The 20,247-nt window shown below is 45.0% G+C and overlaps 2 protein-coding genes across 2 annotated transcripts in view; one reads left to right on the forward strand and one right to left on the reverse strand.

Moving 5' to 3' along the window:
- Positions 1-507: 507 nt before the first annotated feature.
- The window catches only part of LOC118816025 (5-hydroxytryptamine receptor 1E), a 30,403-nt gene continuing 10,663 nt past the window's right edge, over positions 508-20,247 (reverse strand). Inside the window, exon 2 of the mRNA XM_036582513.1 lies at positions 508-2,955. Coding sequence (XP_036438406.1) covers positions 1,765-2,874 — 1,110 coding nt within the window. The 5' untranslated portion in view covers positions 2,875-2,955 and the 3' untranslated portion in view covers positions 508-1,764. The remainder of the gene's footprint in view (positions 2,956-20,247) is intronic.
- On the forward strand, positions 16,966-17,569 carry LOC118816335 (trichohyalin-like). Its single transcript, XM_036582856.1, has 2 exons — positions 16,966-16,971; positions 17,063-17,569. The coding sequence occupies exons 1-2, from the start codon at positions 16,966-16,968 to the stop codon at positions 17,567-17,569; spliced, it is 513 nt and encodes a 170-aa protein (XP_036438749.1).

A 20,247-nucleotide genomic window follows, 5' to 3' on the forward strand; every position in this document is an offset into this window, starting at 1 on the left:
CTTTAGACATAAGGAGTCCCAGAAGTGCTTCACAGATCCAGACCCACCAATTTTAATGGATAGTTTGTAGAAATGTCAAATTTACCCACTTTTTATGGAGAGAAATTGGTGCCAGATTGAAAAGCATCACAGTGGAAAAACGTGAAATGCAATGAACACACGACATTACTGTTCTATAGCTTCATGCAGGATACGAGCCAAAATGAAATACAAACCCTCTATTACACGTTTTCACCTCACTTAACCTCTTTACTGAAAAAAACAATGCGTGAGAATTTTCATTTTAAAAATGTAAAAACTGTAAAAACCTTGTTAAGTTATTAACAAAGTTAATAAGTTGCTTGTTAATTTCTCTTCTTGCTACTTCTTTTCTTTTCTTGAGTGTCTTGCTCTCCCTTTGCTGCTGTAACACTGAGAATTTCCCCGCTGTGGAGCTAATAAAGGATTTTCTTATCTTAATGCTGCATTGGTGTCAGAATGGAACACAGTCCGTAATGAAGGCACTATACTGCTTTCCACTGTGCAGTATTTTAAACTGCGATAAATCAGTTTAATGGATCTTTTAGTTTTGGCATATTTTCTGCATGGTGCTGTTTAAATGCAATCATGTGTGCTGCATTTCACTGTTCTGGTTGTATTTCAATGAGGCAAATACATCCGAAGTACAAAAAAGAAGTCACGTAATGTGAAAAGTGTAGTAGAGGTTTTGCTGTTCATTTTTGCTCATATTCTGCACGTCACATGTGGAAAAGTGACATCATGTGTGCACTACTTTTCACTGTTTTCACTGTTATGATGCGTTTCAGTGAGGAAAATCTATTTAAAGTACCGCACAGTGGAAAGCAGTATAGGCCTGCATTTATTACATTTTAAGGTGGATTGTATTCAATTCTGACACCAGTGCAGCATTTTTTTTTTAAATGAAAAGCTTCATGCATTGTTTTTAGTAAAGAGGTGAAATGATGTGAAATAGAGGGTTTGTTTTTCATTTTGGCTCGAAATCTTAAGCCAGAAAATCTTGAAAATAAGCAGTTTTGTTTAAAGATGAACAGACTAGATTTGCTTGTATGAGATTACTCAGCCAGCTTTTACAAACATTACAATTCTCTTGGAGAAATGAGCGAATTATACTGACCTGTTAACATAAAATCAGAGACCTAAAAAATTTGAAACACTTCACTTTGAAAGACGAAATTTCAGCACAACTTGGCTTAGTTAAAGACTTTGACTGGGCAGAAGTCTCATTTTATAATCTTAAAAACATTCCAAACACACTGCTTTCCTAAAATAAGTCATGTTTAAATTTGTTCTATTATAGCGAAGAGCTGATTAATCTCATACATACAAATCTAGTCTGTTAATCTTACAATATTTTCCCGTTTAAGAGAGCCAGTGTTGCCACGTGATCACTTGATTTGTTTTGGGCCTTTGATCCACTGTGTTTCACTTTTATTATCATAGGTGAAGCTTTCCATGCATCAGTTTAAGAAGTGTTTTCAGTAATGTGTCTTATTTTAAGCATTACAGTGTCAAATTTAGCACACAATGAGGTTTTAAGAAACAAGATTCATGATAGTTTTTGCTAATTTTATATTACTATTATTATTATGACATCAGATCAAATTAGTGTCACCTAAAACCAGCCACAGTGCCTTAAACAAATGACATATTTACTGATTTTAAGATTAGAAGATCAGCTCAAGATGCTTCTCTCATTTTTTGCAGTGTGTATATTTGACATTTCTCCTAGATGTTCCTTCTGGTCTATGTGTGCTCTTTGCGTCCCAGCAGTCTCTTGAAGGCCTGCTTGAAGTCCTCATTGAAGCTGGTGTACAGCAGCGGGTTGATCAGCGAGTTGACGTAGCCCAGCCAGGTGAGGAAGTCGGAGACCCTGCGGGACGGGTGCAGCACCTTCAGGCCCACCAGCAGCTCCTTGACGAAAAATGGCAGCCAACAGGCGATGAAGGCGCCAAGTATGAGGCCCAGGATGCGGGCGGCCTTCCGCTCGCGGGAGCTGCAGATCTGGTTACGCTCGTCTGCCAGCGGGTCGACGTTGAGCTGGTCGAACTCCATGGTGGGGTCGGAGGTGGACAGGTCAGACACGCAGAAGGCGTGGGTGACCCGGCAGTGGTTTGGCTGCGAGTTCTGGCTGTCCGTGCTGCGGCTGCTGAGGTGCCGTGACGAGCCGCGCTTCTGGTACAGGGTCTTGGCAGCACTGTAGATGCGCGAGTACAGGATCAGGATGAGCGTCATGGGGATGTAGAATGCGCCAAACGTGGAGTAGATGCTGTAGCCCACCTGGTCGTGCTCTATGAAGCACTCGCTGGGGCCGTTACCGTCGCTGCGGTGCCGCCAGAACAGGGGTGGCATGGATATGAAGATGGAGATGACCCACACACTGGTTACCATAACCACGGCACGGCGGGGGGTCCTCTTGCGGGCGTACTCAATGGCCTTGGTGATGGCCCAGTAGCGGTCGAGCGCGATCACGCACAGGTGCAGGATGGAACAGGTGCAGCAGGTCATGTCCACACTTAGCCACACCTCGCACATCACCTGGCCCAGGCACCACGTCTCCGTGGCGATGTACAGGATGCTCAGTGGCATCACCAGCACTGCCACGAGAAAGTCTGTGACGGCCAGTGAGCAGATGAGGTAGTTGGCGGGCAGCTGGAGCTTCCTCGTGGTGAAGATCGCCGCAATCACGGCCGCGTTCACTACTGCGGTCGACAGCGTTAGCAAACCCAGAGTGACCACCACCGCCAGGCGCTCTGTAACCATGGAAACGTGGAACGCCGCCCCTGGGGTTGATGTGGCGTTGGTGCCATTGAGTGAAGGGGGAGTTCCAGAGGTTTCCCCCAGGTAGCGCTCCATTTCTACTCCAGCTCGGATTACTCTAGCCAGGCAGGACGGTCCCTGACGCCTCCTCCTGGCCACCACTGATTATACGCAACCCTGAGGGATACAACACAGCAATAAGTGCAGTTCATTCAATTTAAATTCTGCATAATTAAGTGGTTCAGATGTAATCAGAGCGGTTCAGAGTGGTTTGGTGTGAAACGCTCTGTTCTAGATAAACTTACCGAGTCAGAACTGTTCACAGTGGTGGTGATAGGAACCAGACGTCAACCTCTAAAAGCTCCCTCACAGAAAGTTCCTACATGAAATGGTTATGAATTCACTGCCTGATGACTGAGACACTGTTTTATGATAGTTTAGAGAACTTAAACTCCATTCATGGTGGAGGGATACATGCAGGGCACTGTGAGGCACAATAGTCCCCAAAGAAAACTTATTATTTCAGGTTTTCCACTATTTTCCATCATCAACATTCCATATAAACTCAGAAGACTCGTGTAGGTTCACTGGTGGTTCTGGATAGTAAATAAAATGTCTATATTTGTGTTGTAGTCATGGCGACCCCTGGTTCCTATCACCACCACTGTAAAGACATCTGAACCATTTCACACCAAACCACTCTGAATCACTCTGTTCACATCTCACACACTCAATTATTGGAAAATTTCAGAAAATGGGTGGACTTCCCCTTCAATACAATAGCAGACAATTTTGGCAGGGCATTTAATAATTCATAATGTGATTCTCTCTCTCATAATGTGAGGTGATGCTTCATAATTAATGCTGAAAATATTCATAATTAATGGCTTTAATCAACAGCATTAATGAGGAATGACAGATGATAAAACTTCACGAGGGAATCAGTGGGAATATGAACAGGTGCTGCTTTGCCCCCCCATCCATATTTCATATTTGATATTCTTTTCAGTCCTCACTCTGACAGACTAGTCACAGTTAGATTACTTATTTATTTATTTGTAGTTTAGATAAAGGGGTAATGTGGTTGACGTGTTTGGTGTCTGAAGTTTGCTTCTTTAGTTTTGGCACATGATTACAAGGCTAATGTAGCTACGCTCTTAAAATAGATGGTTCTTCAAGGGTTCTTTTGTAAAGGAAATGGTTCTATATAGAACCATTTGCATGCTTAAAGGGTTCTTTGCATGGTGAAAGGGTTCTAACGTTTTTCAGGACTTCAGGCGTTTTCTGAGAAGCTAACGTAGCGTCTGCGCTCATGCAGCAGAGCTCTGTTTGTCTTGCAATGACAGCACAATATCACCAGAGTGTATATATGGAAACATCACTCCCAGATATATATGCTATCAATAATCTCAGCTATTTACTTTTATTGGCAACCATCCCACGACCCTCCCACATTTATCTCCCATAATTCTGAAAAGGTGGGGGGGGTGTCCCCCTCCACCCCCCTATAATTGTGTTATCTGCCGCTTTAAAACAGTTTGTTTTCATTGTCTTTTCTCTGTCACAGTAAAGTCGGTGCTCTGAGGCTCAGGCCCTGCGGGGCTGCTGGGAGAACGCTGTTCTTTATGCAGACTCATTACAGTGAAAATGAAAACTCACTTCTTCACCCTGAGAGGCTATAAAACAGGCTCAAATTACAGAGAGGGAACTCAGAGCCCTGGAAACAAACCACTGTTTTCTAGACATTTCACTTAGAAAATTAAGGACCTGGGAACACAGAGCCCTACAGACATAGGATCCTGGAATTGTAGGGTCCTGGAAACACAGTTCCTTTAAAATACAGCACTCTGGGAACACAAGGTCCTAAGAGCATAGGTCACCTGGAATATAGGGTGCTGGAAACATTGGACCTTAGGAACATAGTGTCCTGGCAACATAGGGCCAGGATATATATATATATATATATATAGGATCATGTGAATATAGGGCCCTAAGAATATAGGACCCTAGGAGTGTAGGATTCTGGGAACAAAGGACACTGGGAATATAAGGCTCTGTGAACAAAGGACCTCGGAAATATAGGGCCTGGGTAACGTAGGACCCTGGGAACACTGGGCCTTAGGAACATAGTGTCCTGGCAACATAGGGCCCAAGGAACATACATGTAGGATCATGGGAATATAGGGCCCTAAGAACACAGGAACAAGCAAATATAGGAACATAGGGCCCTAGCAATGTAGGACCCTGGGAACATACAACACTGGGAACATAGGATGCTGGGAACATAGGGCCCTGTAAACATAGGGCCCAAGGAACGTAGAAACCTAGGAACATGGGAACCTGGAAACGTAGGGGCTTGGGGATTTAGGACCATGGAATAATAGAGCCCTAGTAATCTAAGACCCTGGAGATGTAGGGCCCTTGGTACAGTGTCCTGGGTACATAGGACACTGGCAATATAGGGCTTTGTGAATATAGAAATACATATACAAATACTTATACAAAAGATCATGGGAATATAGTGCCCTAAGAACACAGGACCCTAGGAATGTACGACACTGGGTACATAGGATCCTTGGCACAAAGGTTCCTGGGTACATAGGGCTTTGGTAACATAGGACCCTGGGAGCATTGGGCCTTATGAACACAGTGCCATGGCAACATAGGGCCCCAGGAACATAGGAACCTGGGAACATATGGCTATGGGAATACAGGACCCTCCAGATACTAGCTGAGAAAAATGAGGATCCTGCTGTACCCACACAGACAGACAGACAGACAGACAGAGAGATAGACACAGAGACAGAGACAGGGAGAGAGAGAGAGAGAGAGAGAGAGATGCTCTGGAGTGGAAAACAATCAGACACACTGTGAAAAACAAACAGCTGCTCTTTGCTGGACACGCTGACAGACGCTAAGTGCTGAAAGTAAGTGTGTGTTTGTTGGCTTGCATGTCAGCATCTGTGAGTTTGTTTGAGGGGAAACGAAACCCAGCAGTTTCTCTCGCTGTCTAATGCCTTTTTGATGGCAGCTGTATTTTTCAGTGCTACATCTCACTATTAAAACCACATTAAACACGCTGTACGACAGAGCGGCTCTGAGGGGCCTGCTGTAACCAACGCTGCCTCTCTGTGTTTATTTTTGTACATCGGTCATCACAGTGATAAACTGCTACTGCTAGGCCTTCAGTTCAGGCCTTAAATGTCCAAACACGGCCAAAATAAGAGTAAAACCGCCTCTACAATGATGCTCATTTCTCCTAGCGACCCTATGGCATTCTGGTGGTATGTTAGCTTTAAGCTAACAGTGATTCACATGAACGTTTTTTGGCGTTCTGGAATATCTGACACGTGTAAAATACAGTCCATATATTTTATCTGAAGCTACATTAGCATGCAGTCATATGCGAAAGTTTGTGCGCCCCTGGTCACATGTAAGTGTGAATAAGTTAGCACACCCTCTACAGAGACACACTTCTGCACGTTTTAATGCACAGTTTATTTACTGAATTTCATATATTGGAAAAAAAAATCATAAATTGTGGCCTGTGCAAAAGTTCTAGCACATTTTATAATTTATTTTTTTCCAGGTCAGCAAATAAATAGAAACTTTTCACTTAGAAGATCAACACAAACATGGAATGTAACCAGGGCACACAAACTTTTTATATGACTGTATATAAAATATATCTGGGGCTTATTATTATTATTATGTACAAGTATTTATATATGTATAAAATACATATGGACCATTTATACAATCCCACACCTGACAAAAACAAACATCTGCATGTTGTTTAAAGGTTGAAACGCTGGTTCTCCTGTGAAGCGTTCCTCCCTCGCTGCACCACACAGCGGGTCTCTCCGGCAGCAGAGCACGATGACCTTTCCTTCTGCTGTGGCCGCTGTTTGCTGAAGCTTATTCATTACAGGCTGTTGGTGGAATTTTTCAGAAGCAGCTGTCACTGCATGGCTGCCCTGGCCTCTGAGGGCTACTCAGCCAAGGTCACGCGATGTGGGGGGGGCAGCAGTGAACGGGACACAGCCGCAGGTGAAGATACAGCGAGAGAGAGAAGATTAGATGCTGTAGAACAGAGGAGGAGGAACAGGGCAGAGGAGAGTGTGGACAGAGCTGGAGGGACGTGTTGGTTAAAGTTTAGCTAGAGTTCAGTTCAGGGTTCGGTTGAAGTCTGATTAGGATTTGGGTGTGGTTTGTTTGAAGTTTGGTCAGGTTAGGTCAGAGGTTTTATTTGGGCTCTAGTTGGAGTTTGGATGGGGTTTGGCTGAGGGTTGATTTTCGATTTGTTTGATGTTTGGTGGTTTGGTTTGGAGTTTGTTGAGTGTTTGGTTTGGAATTTGGTCAGAGTCTGGTTTGAGGTTCGGTAGAGTTTTTTAAATGTTTGATTAGAGATTTGGTTGGAGTTTTTGAGGTGCAGTTGAGAGGTTGTTGGTGGTTGGTTGGGGATTTGTTGGGAGTTTGCTGAGCCTGGTTGGGGGTTTGGATGAGGTGTTGTTGGGAGTTTGTTGGGATTTGCTGGGATGGGAGTTTAGGTGGGGTGTTGGGAATTTGTTTGGGTTTGGTTGGGAGTTTTTTGGAGGTCTGGTTGGGGGTTGGAGTTTGCTAGGGTTTGGTTGAAGTTTGCTGGGGTTTGGTTCGGAATTCGTTGGGGTTTGGTGGGGAGTTTGTTGGGGTTTGGATGGGGTGTTGTTGGGAGTTTGTTGGGGTTGTCTGGGGTTAAGATGGGTTGTTGTGGGGATTTTGGTTGGGGGACTGGAGTTTGTTGGGAGATTGGAGTTTGTTGAGGTTTAGTTGGGAGTTTGTTGGGGGTTTGGATGAGGTATTGTTGGGAGTTGCTGGGGTTTGGATGGGGTGTTGGAATTTTGGTTGAAGAGTTGGAGTTTGTTGGGGTTTGGTTGGGGGTTTGGATGGAGCTTGGTTGAGGTTTGGAGTTTGTTGGGTTTAGCCAGGAGTTTGTATGGGAGTATTGTTGGGGGCTTGGAGTTTGTTGGGGTTTGGATGGGAGTTTGTTGGGGTTTAGATGGGGTGTTGTTGGGAGTTTGCTGGGGTTTGGATGGGGTGTTGCTGGGATTTTGGTTGGGAGTTGGAGTTTGTTGAGGTTTTGTCAGGAGTTTGGTTGGGGGTTTTGTTAAGTTTGGTTAGGGGGTTAAAGTTTGTTGGGGTGTGGTTTGGGTTTGCCAAGGCTTGGTTGAAATTTGTTGGGGTTTTGCTGGGAGTTTCATGGGGTCTGTTGGGGGTTTGTATGGGAGTATTGTCGGGAGTTTGGTTGAGGGGTGGCGTTTGTTGGGGTTTGGTTAGAGGTTGGATGGTGTTCAGTTGGGGGTTTGAGTTGACTGGGGTTTAGTTGGTGGTTCGGCTGGAGGGCTGATTTGATTTTGTGTTATAACGGTTTGCGTTTGGATTTCCTGTTGTTTGTGTCATCAGGATAGAGCGCAAATCAAGAATGAAGAAAACTCCTTATAGCAACTGAAGCTCTTATGAAAAAGTAAAAACTAAATGTAAAACCACAACATTGTGTCTGAAAGACCCAGAAAGCATCACTGGTTCAGTCCTCTGACCTTAATTCCCCAGAACCGGAGATTAATGAAGGAAACAGGCAGCCCTTCAGTGACTGCAGAGAAACGGAAGTTCATGGATTGTCCACTGGGTGGGAGTAGAGAGGGAGCGAGAGAGACTGTGTCAGACGGTTGGTGCGTATCTGTGAGAGATGGTGGAGAGAGTGTGAATGAGTGTGGGTGTCAGAGAGAGAGAGAGAGAGAGAGAGAGAGAGAGAGAGAGAAAGAAAGATAAAGCCACTCCAGATAATAGCAGAATGATAAGATACCACTCGTCTCCAGGAAACACTGTAAATAAACCGACTCCTCTTTGGCTCTGCGTTCCTCCTCTGAGAGCGACGAATCCGCTTCACCTGATTTTTCCCTAAGTATGTTTTACAGACCCCAAACTCTCAGCTCCGAGGTAAAGCCACAGTCCAGCACACGATCAGGTTTACCCAGATCTCCACACTGCACTCCAAACACAGACCATCAGATCATCAGACCACCAGACCACCAGACCATCAGACCATCAGACCACCAGACGAGACATGACTGGAATCTGAAGTTTGCACCTTTACTTTTACACTGGAGCTTCAAGTCTCTCTCTCTCTCTCTCTCTCTCTCTCTCTCTCTCTCTCCCTCTCTTTCTTGCTCTCTCTCTCTCTCTCTCTCTCTCTCGCTCTCTCTCTCCCTCTCTTTCTTGCTCTCTCTCTCTCTCTCTTTCTCTCTCTCTTTCCCTCTCTCTCTCTCTCCCTCTCTTTCTCTCTCTCTCTCTCTCTCTCTCTCTTTCTCTCTCTCTCTCTCTCTCCCTCTCTTTCTTGCTCTCTCTCTCTCTCTCTCTCTCGCTCTCTCTCTCCCTCTCTTTCTTGCTCTCTCTCTCTCTCTCTTTCTCTCGCTCTCTCTCTCCCTCTCTTTCTTGCTCTCTCTCTCTCTCTTTCTCTCTCTCTTTCCCTCTCTCTCTCTCTCCCTCTCTTTCTTGCTCTCTCTCTCTCTCTCTCTCTCGCTCTCTCTCTCCCTCTCTTTCTTGCTCTCTCTCTCTCTCTCTTTCTCTCTCTCTTTCCCTCTCTCTCTCTCTCCCTCTCTTTCTCTCTCTCTCTCTCTCTCTCTCTCTCTTTCTCTCTCTCTCTCTCTCTCTCTCTCTTTCTCTCTGTCTCTCTCTCTCTGTAGTTTGGTGCCTTAAAGCATTAACTCAGTAAAAAATCTGATTCATCCAGTTTCCCTCCCCTCCCCGACACCAAATATAGGAAATCACCAGACGAAAAAAGAGAGAGAGACAGAGAGAGAGGGACAGCGAGAGAGAGAGAGAGAGAGAGAGAGAGAGGTATAGGCAGAGAGAGAGAGATATTTTGTCTGATTTTATGTAAACATGTAGAAAGGAAGAAGTGGAACCGATTATGAGAAGTCTAGAACAGTTCGTGTTATGGATAATAACGGTTATTATTAAAGAGAATAGCTGTTGTGGTTAAATGACTGAGCGCATGGCAGAGACACTTTATAATCAGACCAGCAGAGACCAACTCGACCGCCGTCAAAGAATTCTGTTCAGGCATGAAATTGAATATTTTAGCTCTGATCGGAAATTCAACTGCGTACAGAATACAACAAACTGAAATGTTGGTTTGATGGAGGATTGACTGGAGTTTTTAGAGTCTGATTGGGAGTTTGTTTAGAGTTGGGTTGGAGATTTGTGTGGGGGTCTGGCTGAAGGTTTGGTTGGTGGTTTCTTGGGGTTTGACTGGGGTTTGGTTGGACTGGTTTGGTTAGGAATATGGCTGGAGTTTGGTTGAGGCTTGGTTGGAGGTTTGGTTGGGCCTTGGTTAGTGATTTAAGGTTTAATGGGAGTTTGGTTGGGTGATTAGTTGGTGGTTTAATTGGAGTTTGGTTGGGTGATTAGTTGGTGCTTTAATTGGAGTTTGGTTGGGTGATTAGTTGGTGCTTTAATTGGAGTTTGGTTGGGTGATTAGGTGAAGGTTTGACTGAAGTTTAGCTGAAGGCTTGCAATTTGGTTGAAGGTTTGATTAGAGTTTGGTTGGGAGTTTAGTTGGAGGTTTGATTGGAGTTTAGTTGGGAGTTTAGTTGGAGGTTTGATTGGAGTTTAGTTGGAGGTTTGATTGGAGTTTGGTTGGGAGTTTAGTTGGAGGTTTGATTGGAGTTTAGTTGGAGGTTTGATTGGAGTTTGGTTGGGAGTTTACTTGGAGGTTTGATTGGAGTTTGGTTGGGAGTTTAGTTGGAGGTTTGATTGGAGTTTCGTTGGAGGTTTGATTGGAGTTTGGTTGGAGGTTTGATTAGAGTTTAGTTGGAGGTTTGATTGCAGTTTAGTTGGAGGTTTGATTGGAGTTTAGTTGGAGGTTTAACTGGAGTTTAGTTGGAGGTTTGATTGGAGTTTAGTTGAAGGTTTAACTGTAGTTTAGTTGGAGGTTTGATTGGAGTTTAGTTGGAGGTTTGATTGGAGTTTAGTTGGAGGTTTAACTGGAGTTTCGTTGGAGGTTTGATTGGAGTTTAGTTGGAGGTTTGATTGGAGTTTAGTTGGAGGTTTGATTGGAGTTTGGTTGGAGGTTTGACTGGAGTTTAGTTGGAGGTTTGATTGGAGTTTAGTTGGAGGTTTGATTGGAGTTTAGTTGGAGGTTTGACTGGAGTTTAGTTGGAGGTTTGATTGGAGTTTGGTTGGAGGTTTGATTGGAGTTTGGGTGGGAGTTTGGTTGGACTATGGCGGAGAGGTTTGCTGGTTGTAAGTTCTGTAGCTTTTGGAACATAAAAACAAACAGAGCTTCAAGGTTCAGATTAGAGTTACAGAATGAAGCGCTGTGCATTAAAACACCACTAACGCTGCACTGACTGACAGCACAGGAATGGAGAGAGTGGTCGTGTATAAACAGTGTATGTAAAGGTAAAGCTGTATGGCTGATACTCAAGATAGTGAATAACAAATGATATACTGAGCTACCCAAAAACCAGCTGATCAAACTCCGAGTTTAATCGTATTTCATGGAAGAGATGGCTATGAAATAAATGTCCTTGTTATTCGTCAGCTTGAGCTTAAGCTGAAAATATGAGAAAAATGACACATAGAACATGAAGATGAATAGAATGATTTTCTTGTTGTTTTTATTTATTTATTTAATTGATTTCCTGGAGACGGGAGGCCGAGACACATACCTACCACATCACACGTTCACTCTACACAATGCCACCCTCTGTAAAGAAGAGAGAAAAAGGCTCTGATGGATCTGAATATTTTCACTTAATTCAAATGTTTTGATTTCTTTCATGTTTCCAACGTAAGATCAAAGCAGCGAAGAATAAAGACATTTTTGACATTTGTGAAAACATCTGCAAGTTTATTAGAGATTGCTTAACAACTCGACACAGTGTGAGATGAGAGAGTGATGATTTAGGCATACAGTTAGCGCTGTGCTAACTGGTGGAACATAATGCTCCATTATTTGTTAGCAGGGTGTGAATTATAGGTTTGGGGGGTCTCATCCCCCTAATAAAGACAATGCCCCTAAATGCAGTGAAAACAGAAGGTTTGGTGGAAAAGTTTCCTCGTCTGTGTCAGAAAGGTGTATGTAACTCTAAATCAACTACAGCTAACAATACCGTATTTTCATTTCAGACAAGCTACAGTAAAAATATATGCAGCGAAGGAGAGTATTAAGAGCGCCCCCTGCTGTTTGTGTTCAAAATTGGTTAATAATGAATTGCAGGTGCAACACATTACAGGCAAGGTGTGAAATACAGTGGGCCCTGCGGGGGTCCAGGACTGTCTGCCTGTACAAAACAGAGCCCACCGGTCAGCTGGTAGAGTGATTCAGTCCGGTAACTCAACTCCTGCTTTAACCCCTGGGTCACCTCGCGTCCTGAAAAGACGTTTGTGTTGATGTTGAGGACTCAGTGGACACTGAAGAGCACTGAAGAGAACTAGCTGAGCGAGTGGTCAATAGACAGCAGTAGCGCCCTCTGCTGGCCAAAAGAAGCATAACGCGAGATGTCCCCATCTGCAGGACTTTCTTAGGACTTTCCGGTGTGTTTTTAATGCACAGTTAAAAACGGGGACATTTCCGGAGGCAGCTCCAGCCAGGGACAGACCACCAAAAACAGGGACTGTCCCCAGTAAATGGGGACATCTGTTCACCCTAATGCATGCACGTTAGCTACATTAGTGTTGTAGCTCCAGCGCAAAAACTAAGAAGCTAACTTCAGACACCAAACGTGTCTTCACTGGCCGACTACACTTGGGGTAGAAGGGGCAAACGGTACATTCAAGGATTCTAAATGGTTCTTAAATGAACTTTTCCTGAAAGAAAAACAGGCAAGTTTCCATAAACCCGCTGAACACCAGCAGCTGTGAGGTCGTCCAGATTTAGCATGAAGCTGGTGTGAGCGCGTCCAGGAGGGGCTGGACTGACCCTGGCCGCACTGTTCCACAGCGAGGAGGAGGAGGAGGAGGAGGAGGAGGAGGAGGAGGAGGAGGAGGTGGCCGTTATTTCTGGGGGATAATTGTAGTAATTAGCAGCTGTAATGTGGCAGCCCACAGAAAATAAGAGAGAAGCGTGTCGCTGTTTGTGGAGGCGCAGCGCTTTGTACCCTATGGTGGGAGTTTACACCGGTGGGAGAGCGAGCGTGAAACGAGGCTTTACTGAGTAAAACCTCCTCAGAACTTCAGCGGCTATTTGAATATAAATGCATACAACTCTTCGAAACTCGAGGCTGATCGGAAAAGTTTGTTTCTGCATCAAAGCAGCAGCAGCACCTCAATTCCTGCCAGGAGAAGATTCCAGAGCTGTGTGGAGAGTTACTGTTACATACTGTCACACTTACAAAAGAGGGTTCTTAAAAACGACTTACAAACATGGGAATAATTTTACTTAGAACCGTGAGTTCTATATAGAATGACTTGCATGCTTAAATTGTTCTTTGCATGAAATCATTCTTCAGATTGAGGAAGAATGTGCTGTAAATACACTTAAAAAGGCGGCTCTTCAAAGGTTCTTTTGTAAAGAAAATAGTTCTATATAGAACGATGAACACGCAAAGAAACCTTTGCATGATCAAATTCTTCTGATTGATGGAGAATGTGCTACAGATGGTTCTATTCAGAACCATTTTGAAAAGGGTTCTGTATGGCACCAAAAATTGTTCCAGTATTGTCACAAGCTTGACAATGTAACAATGCCAGATCCCTTTTTGGTGCTATCCAGAACCATATACAACACATTCTGCATTAATCTGAAGAACGCTTTCACCATGCAAAGAACCCTTTAATTATGCAAAGGGTTCTTTCAGTGTTCATGGCTCTATATAGAACTATTTTCTTTACTAAAGAACCCTTGAAGAACCATCTTTTTTTAAGAGTCTAATACTACATATAGCAATAGTGATGAGCTGTACCATATACACTATATGGCTAAAGTGTATGGGCGCCCATCCTATTTACTGAGTTCAGGTGTTTCAGCCACACCCATTGCTAAGAGGTGCATAAAATCAAGCACACAGCCTTGCAGACTCCATAGACACACACTGGCAGTAGAGGGTCGCACTGATGAGCTCAGTGACTTTAAACATGGCTCTGTCATAGGATGCCACCTCTGACCACAAATCAGTTTGTGAGATTTCTGCCCTGCCAGAGCTGCTCCAGATAACCGTAAGTGCTATGACTGTGAATTGGAGCAACAACAGCTCAGCCACGAAGCGGTAGACCACAAATACTCTGAGTGCTGAAGCCCATAGTGCATAAAACTCCTATCCTCTGGTGAATCTCTCACTACTGAGTTCCAAACTGCCTCTCCATGGGTCTCCATGGCTGAGCAGCTGCACACAAGCCTAAGATCCCTATGCTCAATGCCAAGCGTCGGCTGGAGTGGAGTAAAGCGCCGCCACTGGACTCTGGAGTAGTGGAACCGTGTTCTCTGGAGTGATTAATCATGTTTGGTTTAGAGCAATAATGTCACAGCTGCACTATTTAAAGCAACACTATGTAGGATTTGGGGATTTGGAGACCCCTCTGGTGAAAATGTGTAGTTACATGCAACGTGTGGAAGAACATTTCGTAGTGTCAGTTGTGCTTCGGACCCCCACAAGTGGATGAATCTGACTTTTATGAGTGCGTTCAAAGAGAATTCGGAGAGAACTCAGTGTAAACTCGGTGAAGGAGCGTCTCTGAGGATGAGAGTGAATTATCTACTATAGTCATCACATCTTCATCAGTATGATGTTGATTCTGAGATCATTTGAGGCCAAAACATCGAGCCGGACCTTCTTTTTGAGTCCGTGTGTGTGACATTAATACCTAAAGACGTACGACATGCTGAGAAAAACTAGACGCCACTGTAACGACACTCCCCCTTTAGTTTCAACAAAAAAACATAATGCTGTTTTAAGGTGGAAGAAAAATTGGAATAAGAAGCTGGTTTATACGAAGCTGTATAAGAACTGAAGTTTGTTGGGCTCTGATCTTCTCTTTGGGGGTCATTTTGGCGTAAAATAATTGCTAAGATTACTAAAATAAAATACTTTTCTCACTGATATACTTGAGTATAAGTTAAAATATCATTTGAAAGCACTCAGAGAAGCACAAATCCATCAGGTCAGTACTGAAGTAGATTGGAACCGAGGAGAACAGAAGCCAGCCGACTCTGAAAAAGTCATTACACAAGAGTATAAAAGGCCTCGGTCAGGTCATCAGCATGTATAGACTATTCAAAGCAAGCCTGCAGAGCAAAACATCATGACTGCGTAGCGGAGAACATGACGGGGGGAATGCTGATTTCCACAGAGCGTATGGCGAACAATAGGACTCATAAATTACCACAGAATTCAATTTCCTTCTTCTCCTCCTGAGCTCCATCAAAACTCTTCAGAGCTGATGTTCATGATATCTGCACACAGGCTAATTCTGAAACACAGCCTCAGAGGAGGAGCTCATAACTTTCCAAATGTCTGTACATTTAAATGATTAAGATGTAAACAAAGTCATTCAGAGTGGTTTGGTGTGAAACACTCTCACACTCTTCTGGATGAATGGGCACAAATTCCCACAGACACACTCCAAAATTTTGTAGGAAGCTTCCCAGAAGAGTGGAAGCTGTCACAGCTGCAAAGGGGGACCAACCCCATATTAATGCCTATGGATTTAGAATGGGATTCATAAAAGCTCCTGTAGGTGTGATGAGGAGGTGTCCCAATACTTTTGTCCATATAGTGTATTTTTATATATTTGAAATACATGTAAAAACAAAGACCACCAAAAACAGGTACTGTCCCCAGAAAACAGGAACATCTGGTCCCCCAATACACAAACATGTGGATAAGGTCTCAATAAAGTAAGATGTTGCAAACAGACTTATTTACATGTTTAAAAGAAAGCGTGAGACAGGATGCTGGGACATTGGGACGCTGGGACATTGGGACATTTGGACGCTGGGACATTGGGACGTTGGGACATTGGGACATGCTACATGAAACTGGCTTTGTCACCCTTCCTGCATCTCTCTACATTAGCCTGTTAGCATCATGCTAAGGCCTGGCTTACCCTCTGCTCTGTGCAGCGGTCAGCGTTCTCCTGGGGCTGAATGTCATTTATATGACCCATTGTGACCCTGAAGCCAAAATAGACTGTACATGAAACCACAGCGATGAATCATGAATCATGAATCACGGCGGAGGATGAAGAATTACGGGTTCTTATTATTATTGTTATTATTATCCTCTGTGAAAGAGCTACAAGTGACCGATGCAGTGTTACAGCATGTAAACGTCCACAGGTGATGAAAACGTGAATGTTTGGTGACCGTGTGGAGATCTGGCTGCTCTCCATGAGGGACAGTTCACTTCCTCAAAAACACCAGCGTTTATTAGAGGGCCAGAGATAAACTTCTGGCCGCTCCTGTGATTCTCCGTTCCTCTGCCTTGTCCTGTTCTCCATACTGATGATCATAAATGACTTTATTAATCATTATTAATCTGGAGCTACAGAGGTACGCGGCGCTGAGATTAGCTTATGCTAACAGCCTCATTAAGCATGAACAGCCGTCAGTGACGGTCAGATAGCGGGGGACGCATGCATTATTCAACTGTCTGTTTAACACACCGCTACACTTCAGGCTGATCAAAGCGCCGCAGCGTTAATTATGATCAGCATAATGTCTCTGTGGACAATAGAGCTCTAAAATAATCATACATTACAGACGAGTGCTGGAGGCTGGAGAGGCTGCTGCGCTCTGCAACAGCACGACGTGTTAGCTAACGCGAGATGGGGTGTTAGCTTAATCAGGACGGGGCGTTAGCTTTTAGCTAAAGCAGGACGGGGTTTTAGTGTTCAAAATACAAAATATTCATGTTTTTATCATCCCGAGCACATAATATAATGAATAATAAGTATTCAGATAAATAATTAAAACATTATTAATAGTAATATTAACAACCTTGTACTAAGACAGATAATAGAATCACACAGAGGCCTCCGCAACCGAAAGATCAGCTTTAGCCTGCGTTACTTTTTCCGTTGTTTATCAGTTAATGTACTTCGTGTTCTCAATCACTGAGTGTCCTTGACTTACTGACAGAACAAAACGATCAGAAATACCTAAGCAGATGAATAACATAACAGATGAAGAGAGGAGAAGCAGCAGGTATGAGGGTTTGTGTGTTGTGTGTGTGATGCTGATCTCAGGTACATTACAGGCTAAAGCAGCTCCTGTGAGCTCATCTGAGATGCGCTGAGTGAGCAGAGTGAGTGGAGTGAGCGGAGTGAGCGGAGTGAGCTGACCAAGCTGAGTGAACGGAGTGAGTTGAGAGAGCGGAGTGAGTTGAGAGAGCTGCATGAGCAGAGTGAGATGAGAGAGCTGAGTGAGCGGAGTGAGATAGAGCAGAGTGAGCTGAGTGAGCTGAGAGAGCTGAGTGAGCGGAGTGAGTTGAGAGAGGTGAATGAGCGGAGTGAGATAGAGCAGAGTGAGCTGAGTGAGCTGAGAGAGCTGAGTGAGCGGAGTGAGTTGAGAGAGCGGCATGAGCAGAGTGAGCTGAGAGAGGTGAGTGAGCGGAGTGAGATGAGAGAGCGGAGTGAGCTGAGTGAGCTGAGAGAGCGGATTGAGCTGAGTGAGCTGAGAGAGGTCAGTGAGCAGAGTGAGTTGAGAGAGCGGAGTGAGTTGAGAGAGCTGCATGAGCAGAGTGAGCTGAGAGAGCGGAGAGAGCTGAGTGAGCTGAGAGAGGTGAATGAGCGGAGTGAGTTGAGAGAGTGAGGTGAGTAAGCGGAGTGAGCGGAGAGAGCTGTGTGAGCGGAGTGAGTTGAGAGAGTGAGGTGAGTAAGCGGAGTGAGCGGAGAGAGCTGTGTGAGCGGAGTGAGTTGAGAGAGCTGAGTGAGCGGAGTGAGTTGAGAGAGCTGAGTGAGAAGAGTGAGTTGAGAGAGCTGCGTGAGCAGAGTGAGCTGAGTGAGATGAGAGAGCGGAGTGAGCTGAGTGAGCTGAGAGAGGTGAGTGAGCAGAGTGAGCGCAGTGAGCTGAGAGGGCAGAGTGAGCGCAGTGAGCTGAGAGAGCAGAGTGAGTGCAGTGAGCTGAGAGAGCAGAGTGAGCGGAGTGAGTTGAGAGAGCTGCGTGAGCGGAGTGAGGTGAGTGAGCGGAGTGAGTTGAGAGAGCTGCGTGAGGTGAGTGAGATGAGAGAGCGGAGTGAGCTGAGTGAGCTGAGAGAGGTGAATGAGCGGAGTGAGATGAGAGCGGAGTGAGCGGAGTGAGCTGAGAGAGCAGAGTGAGCTGAGTGAGCAGAGTGAGCTGAGTGAGCTGAGAGAGCAGAGCGAGCTGAGTGAGCAGAGTGAGCTGAGTGAGCTGAGAGAGCAGAGTGAGCTGAGAGAGCAGAGTGAGTTCAGAGAGCTGAGTGAGCGGAGTGAGCTGAGAGAGGTGAATGAGCGGAGTGAGCTGAGTGAGCGGAGTGAGCTGAGTGAGCTGGTTGATTGAACACAGCACTGCGATAAGGGGGCTTTTGATTAGTCTGCAGACAAATTAAAGCACTTCTCCTTTTACGCTCATATAGGCTCATACAGACGCCTGCAGACTGTTTACATGCTGATCTGATCTAATCTACAGCCCCCCCACCTCAGAAACACTCAGTCAGACACAGCAGGTAACCGTGACGTATACGTCTGTAGTTTAACGCTGCAGCTGCAGCGCTAATGCAGCTAACATATAACAGAAGAGAGAGGTGGGGTATTGTAAGAGAGAGAGAGAGAGGTGGGGTATTGTAAGAGAGAGAGAGAGAGGTGGGTATTGTAAGTGAGAGAGAGAGGTGGGGTATTGTAAGAGAGAGAGAGAGGTGGGGTATTGTAAGAGAGAGAAAGAGGTGGGGTATTGTAAGAGAGAGAGAGGTGGGGTATTGTAAGAGAGAGAGAGAGGTGGGGTATTGTAAGAGAGAGAGAGGTGGGGTATTGTAAGAGAGAGAGAGAGGTGGGTATTGTAAGTGAGAGAGAGAGGTGGGGTATTGTAAGAGAGAGAAAGAGGTGGGGTATTGTAAGAGAGAGAGAGAGGTGGGGTATTGTAAGAGAGAGAGAGGTGGGGTATTGTAAGAGAGAGAGAGAGGTGGGGTATTGTAAGAGAGAGAGAGGTGGGGTATTGTAAGAGAGAGAGAGAGGTGGGTATTGTAAGAGAGAGAAAGAGGTGGGGTATTGTAAGAGAGAGAAAGAGGTGGGGTATTGTAAGAGAGAGAGAGGTGGGGTATTGTAAGAGAGAGAGGTGGGGTATTGTAAGAGAGAGAGAGAGGTGGGGTATTGTAAGAGAGAGAGGTGGGGTATTGTAAGAGAGAGAGAGAGGTGGCGTATTGTAAGAGAGAGAGAGGTGGGTATTGTAAGAGAGAGAGAGAGGTGGGGTATTGTAAGAGAGAGAGAGAGGTGGGGTATTGTAAGAGAGAGAGAGAGAGGTGGGTATTGTAAGGGAGAGAGGTGGGGTATTGTAAGAGAGAGAGAGAGAGGTGGGTATTGTAAGAGAGAGAGGTGGGGTATTGTAAGAGAGAGAGAGAGGTGGGGTATTGTAAGAGAGAGAGAGGTGGGGTATTGTAAGAGAGAGAAAGAGGTGGGGTATTGTAAGAGAGAGAGAGGTGGGGTATTGTAAGAGAGAGAGAGGTGGGTTTTGTGTGAGAGAGAGAGAGGTGGGTTTTGTGAGAGAGAGAGAGGTGGGTTTGTGTGAGAGAGAGAGAGGTGGGGTATTGTAAGAGAGAGAGAGAGGTGGGGTATTGTAAGAGAGAGAGAGGTGGGGTATTGTAAGAGAGAGAGAGAGGTGGGTATTGTAAGTGAGAGAGAGAGGTGGGGTATTGTAAGAGAGAGAGAGAGGTGGGTATTGTAAGAGAGAGAAAGAGGTGGGGTATTGTAAGAGAGAGAGAGAGGTGGGTATTGTAAGAGAGAGAAAGAGGTGGGGTATTGTAAGAGAGAGAGAGGTGGGGTATTGTAAGAGAGAGAAAGAGGTGGGGTATTGTAAGAGAGAGAAAGAGGTGGGGTATTGTAAGAGAGAGAGAGGTGGGGTATTGTAAGAGAGAGAGGTGGGGTATTGTAAGAGAGAGAGAGAGGTGGGTATTGTAAGAGAGAGAAAGAGGTGGGGTATTGTAAGAGAGAGAGAGGTGGGGTATTGTAAGAGAGAGAGGTGGGGTATTGTAAGAGAGAGAGAGGTGGGGTATTGTAAGAGAGAGAGAGAGGTGGGGTATTGTAAGAGAGAGAGAGGTGGGGTATTGTAAGAGAGAGAGAGAGGTGGGTTTTGTGAGAGAGAGAGAGGTGGGTTTTGTGTGAGAGAGAGAGGTGGGTTTTGTGTGAGAGAGAGAGAGGTGGGGTATTGTAAGAGAGAGAGAGGTGGGTTTTGTGTGAGAGAGAGAGAGGCGGGGTATTGTAAGAGAGGGAGAGAGAGGTGGGGTATTGTAAGAGAGAGAGAGAGAGGTGGGTATTGTA

The sequence above is a fragment of the Colossoma macropomum genome, unplaced genomic scaffold (genome assembly GCF_904425465.1).
Source record: "Colossoma macropomum unplaced genomic scaffold, Colossoma_macropomum, whole genome shotgun sequence".
Lineage (NCBI taxonomy): Eukaryota > Metazoa > Chordata > Actinopteri > Characiformes > Serrasalmidae > Colossoma > Colossoma macropomum.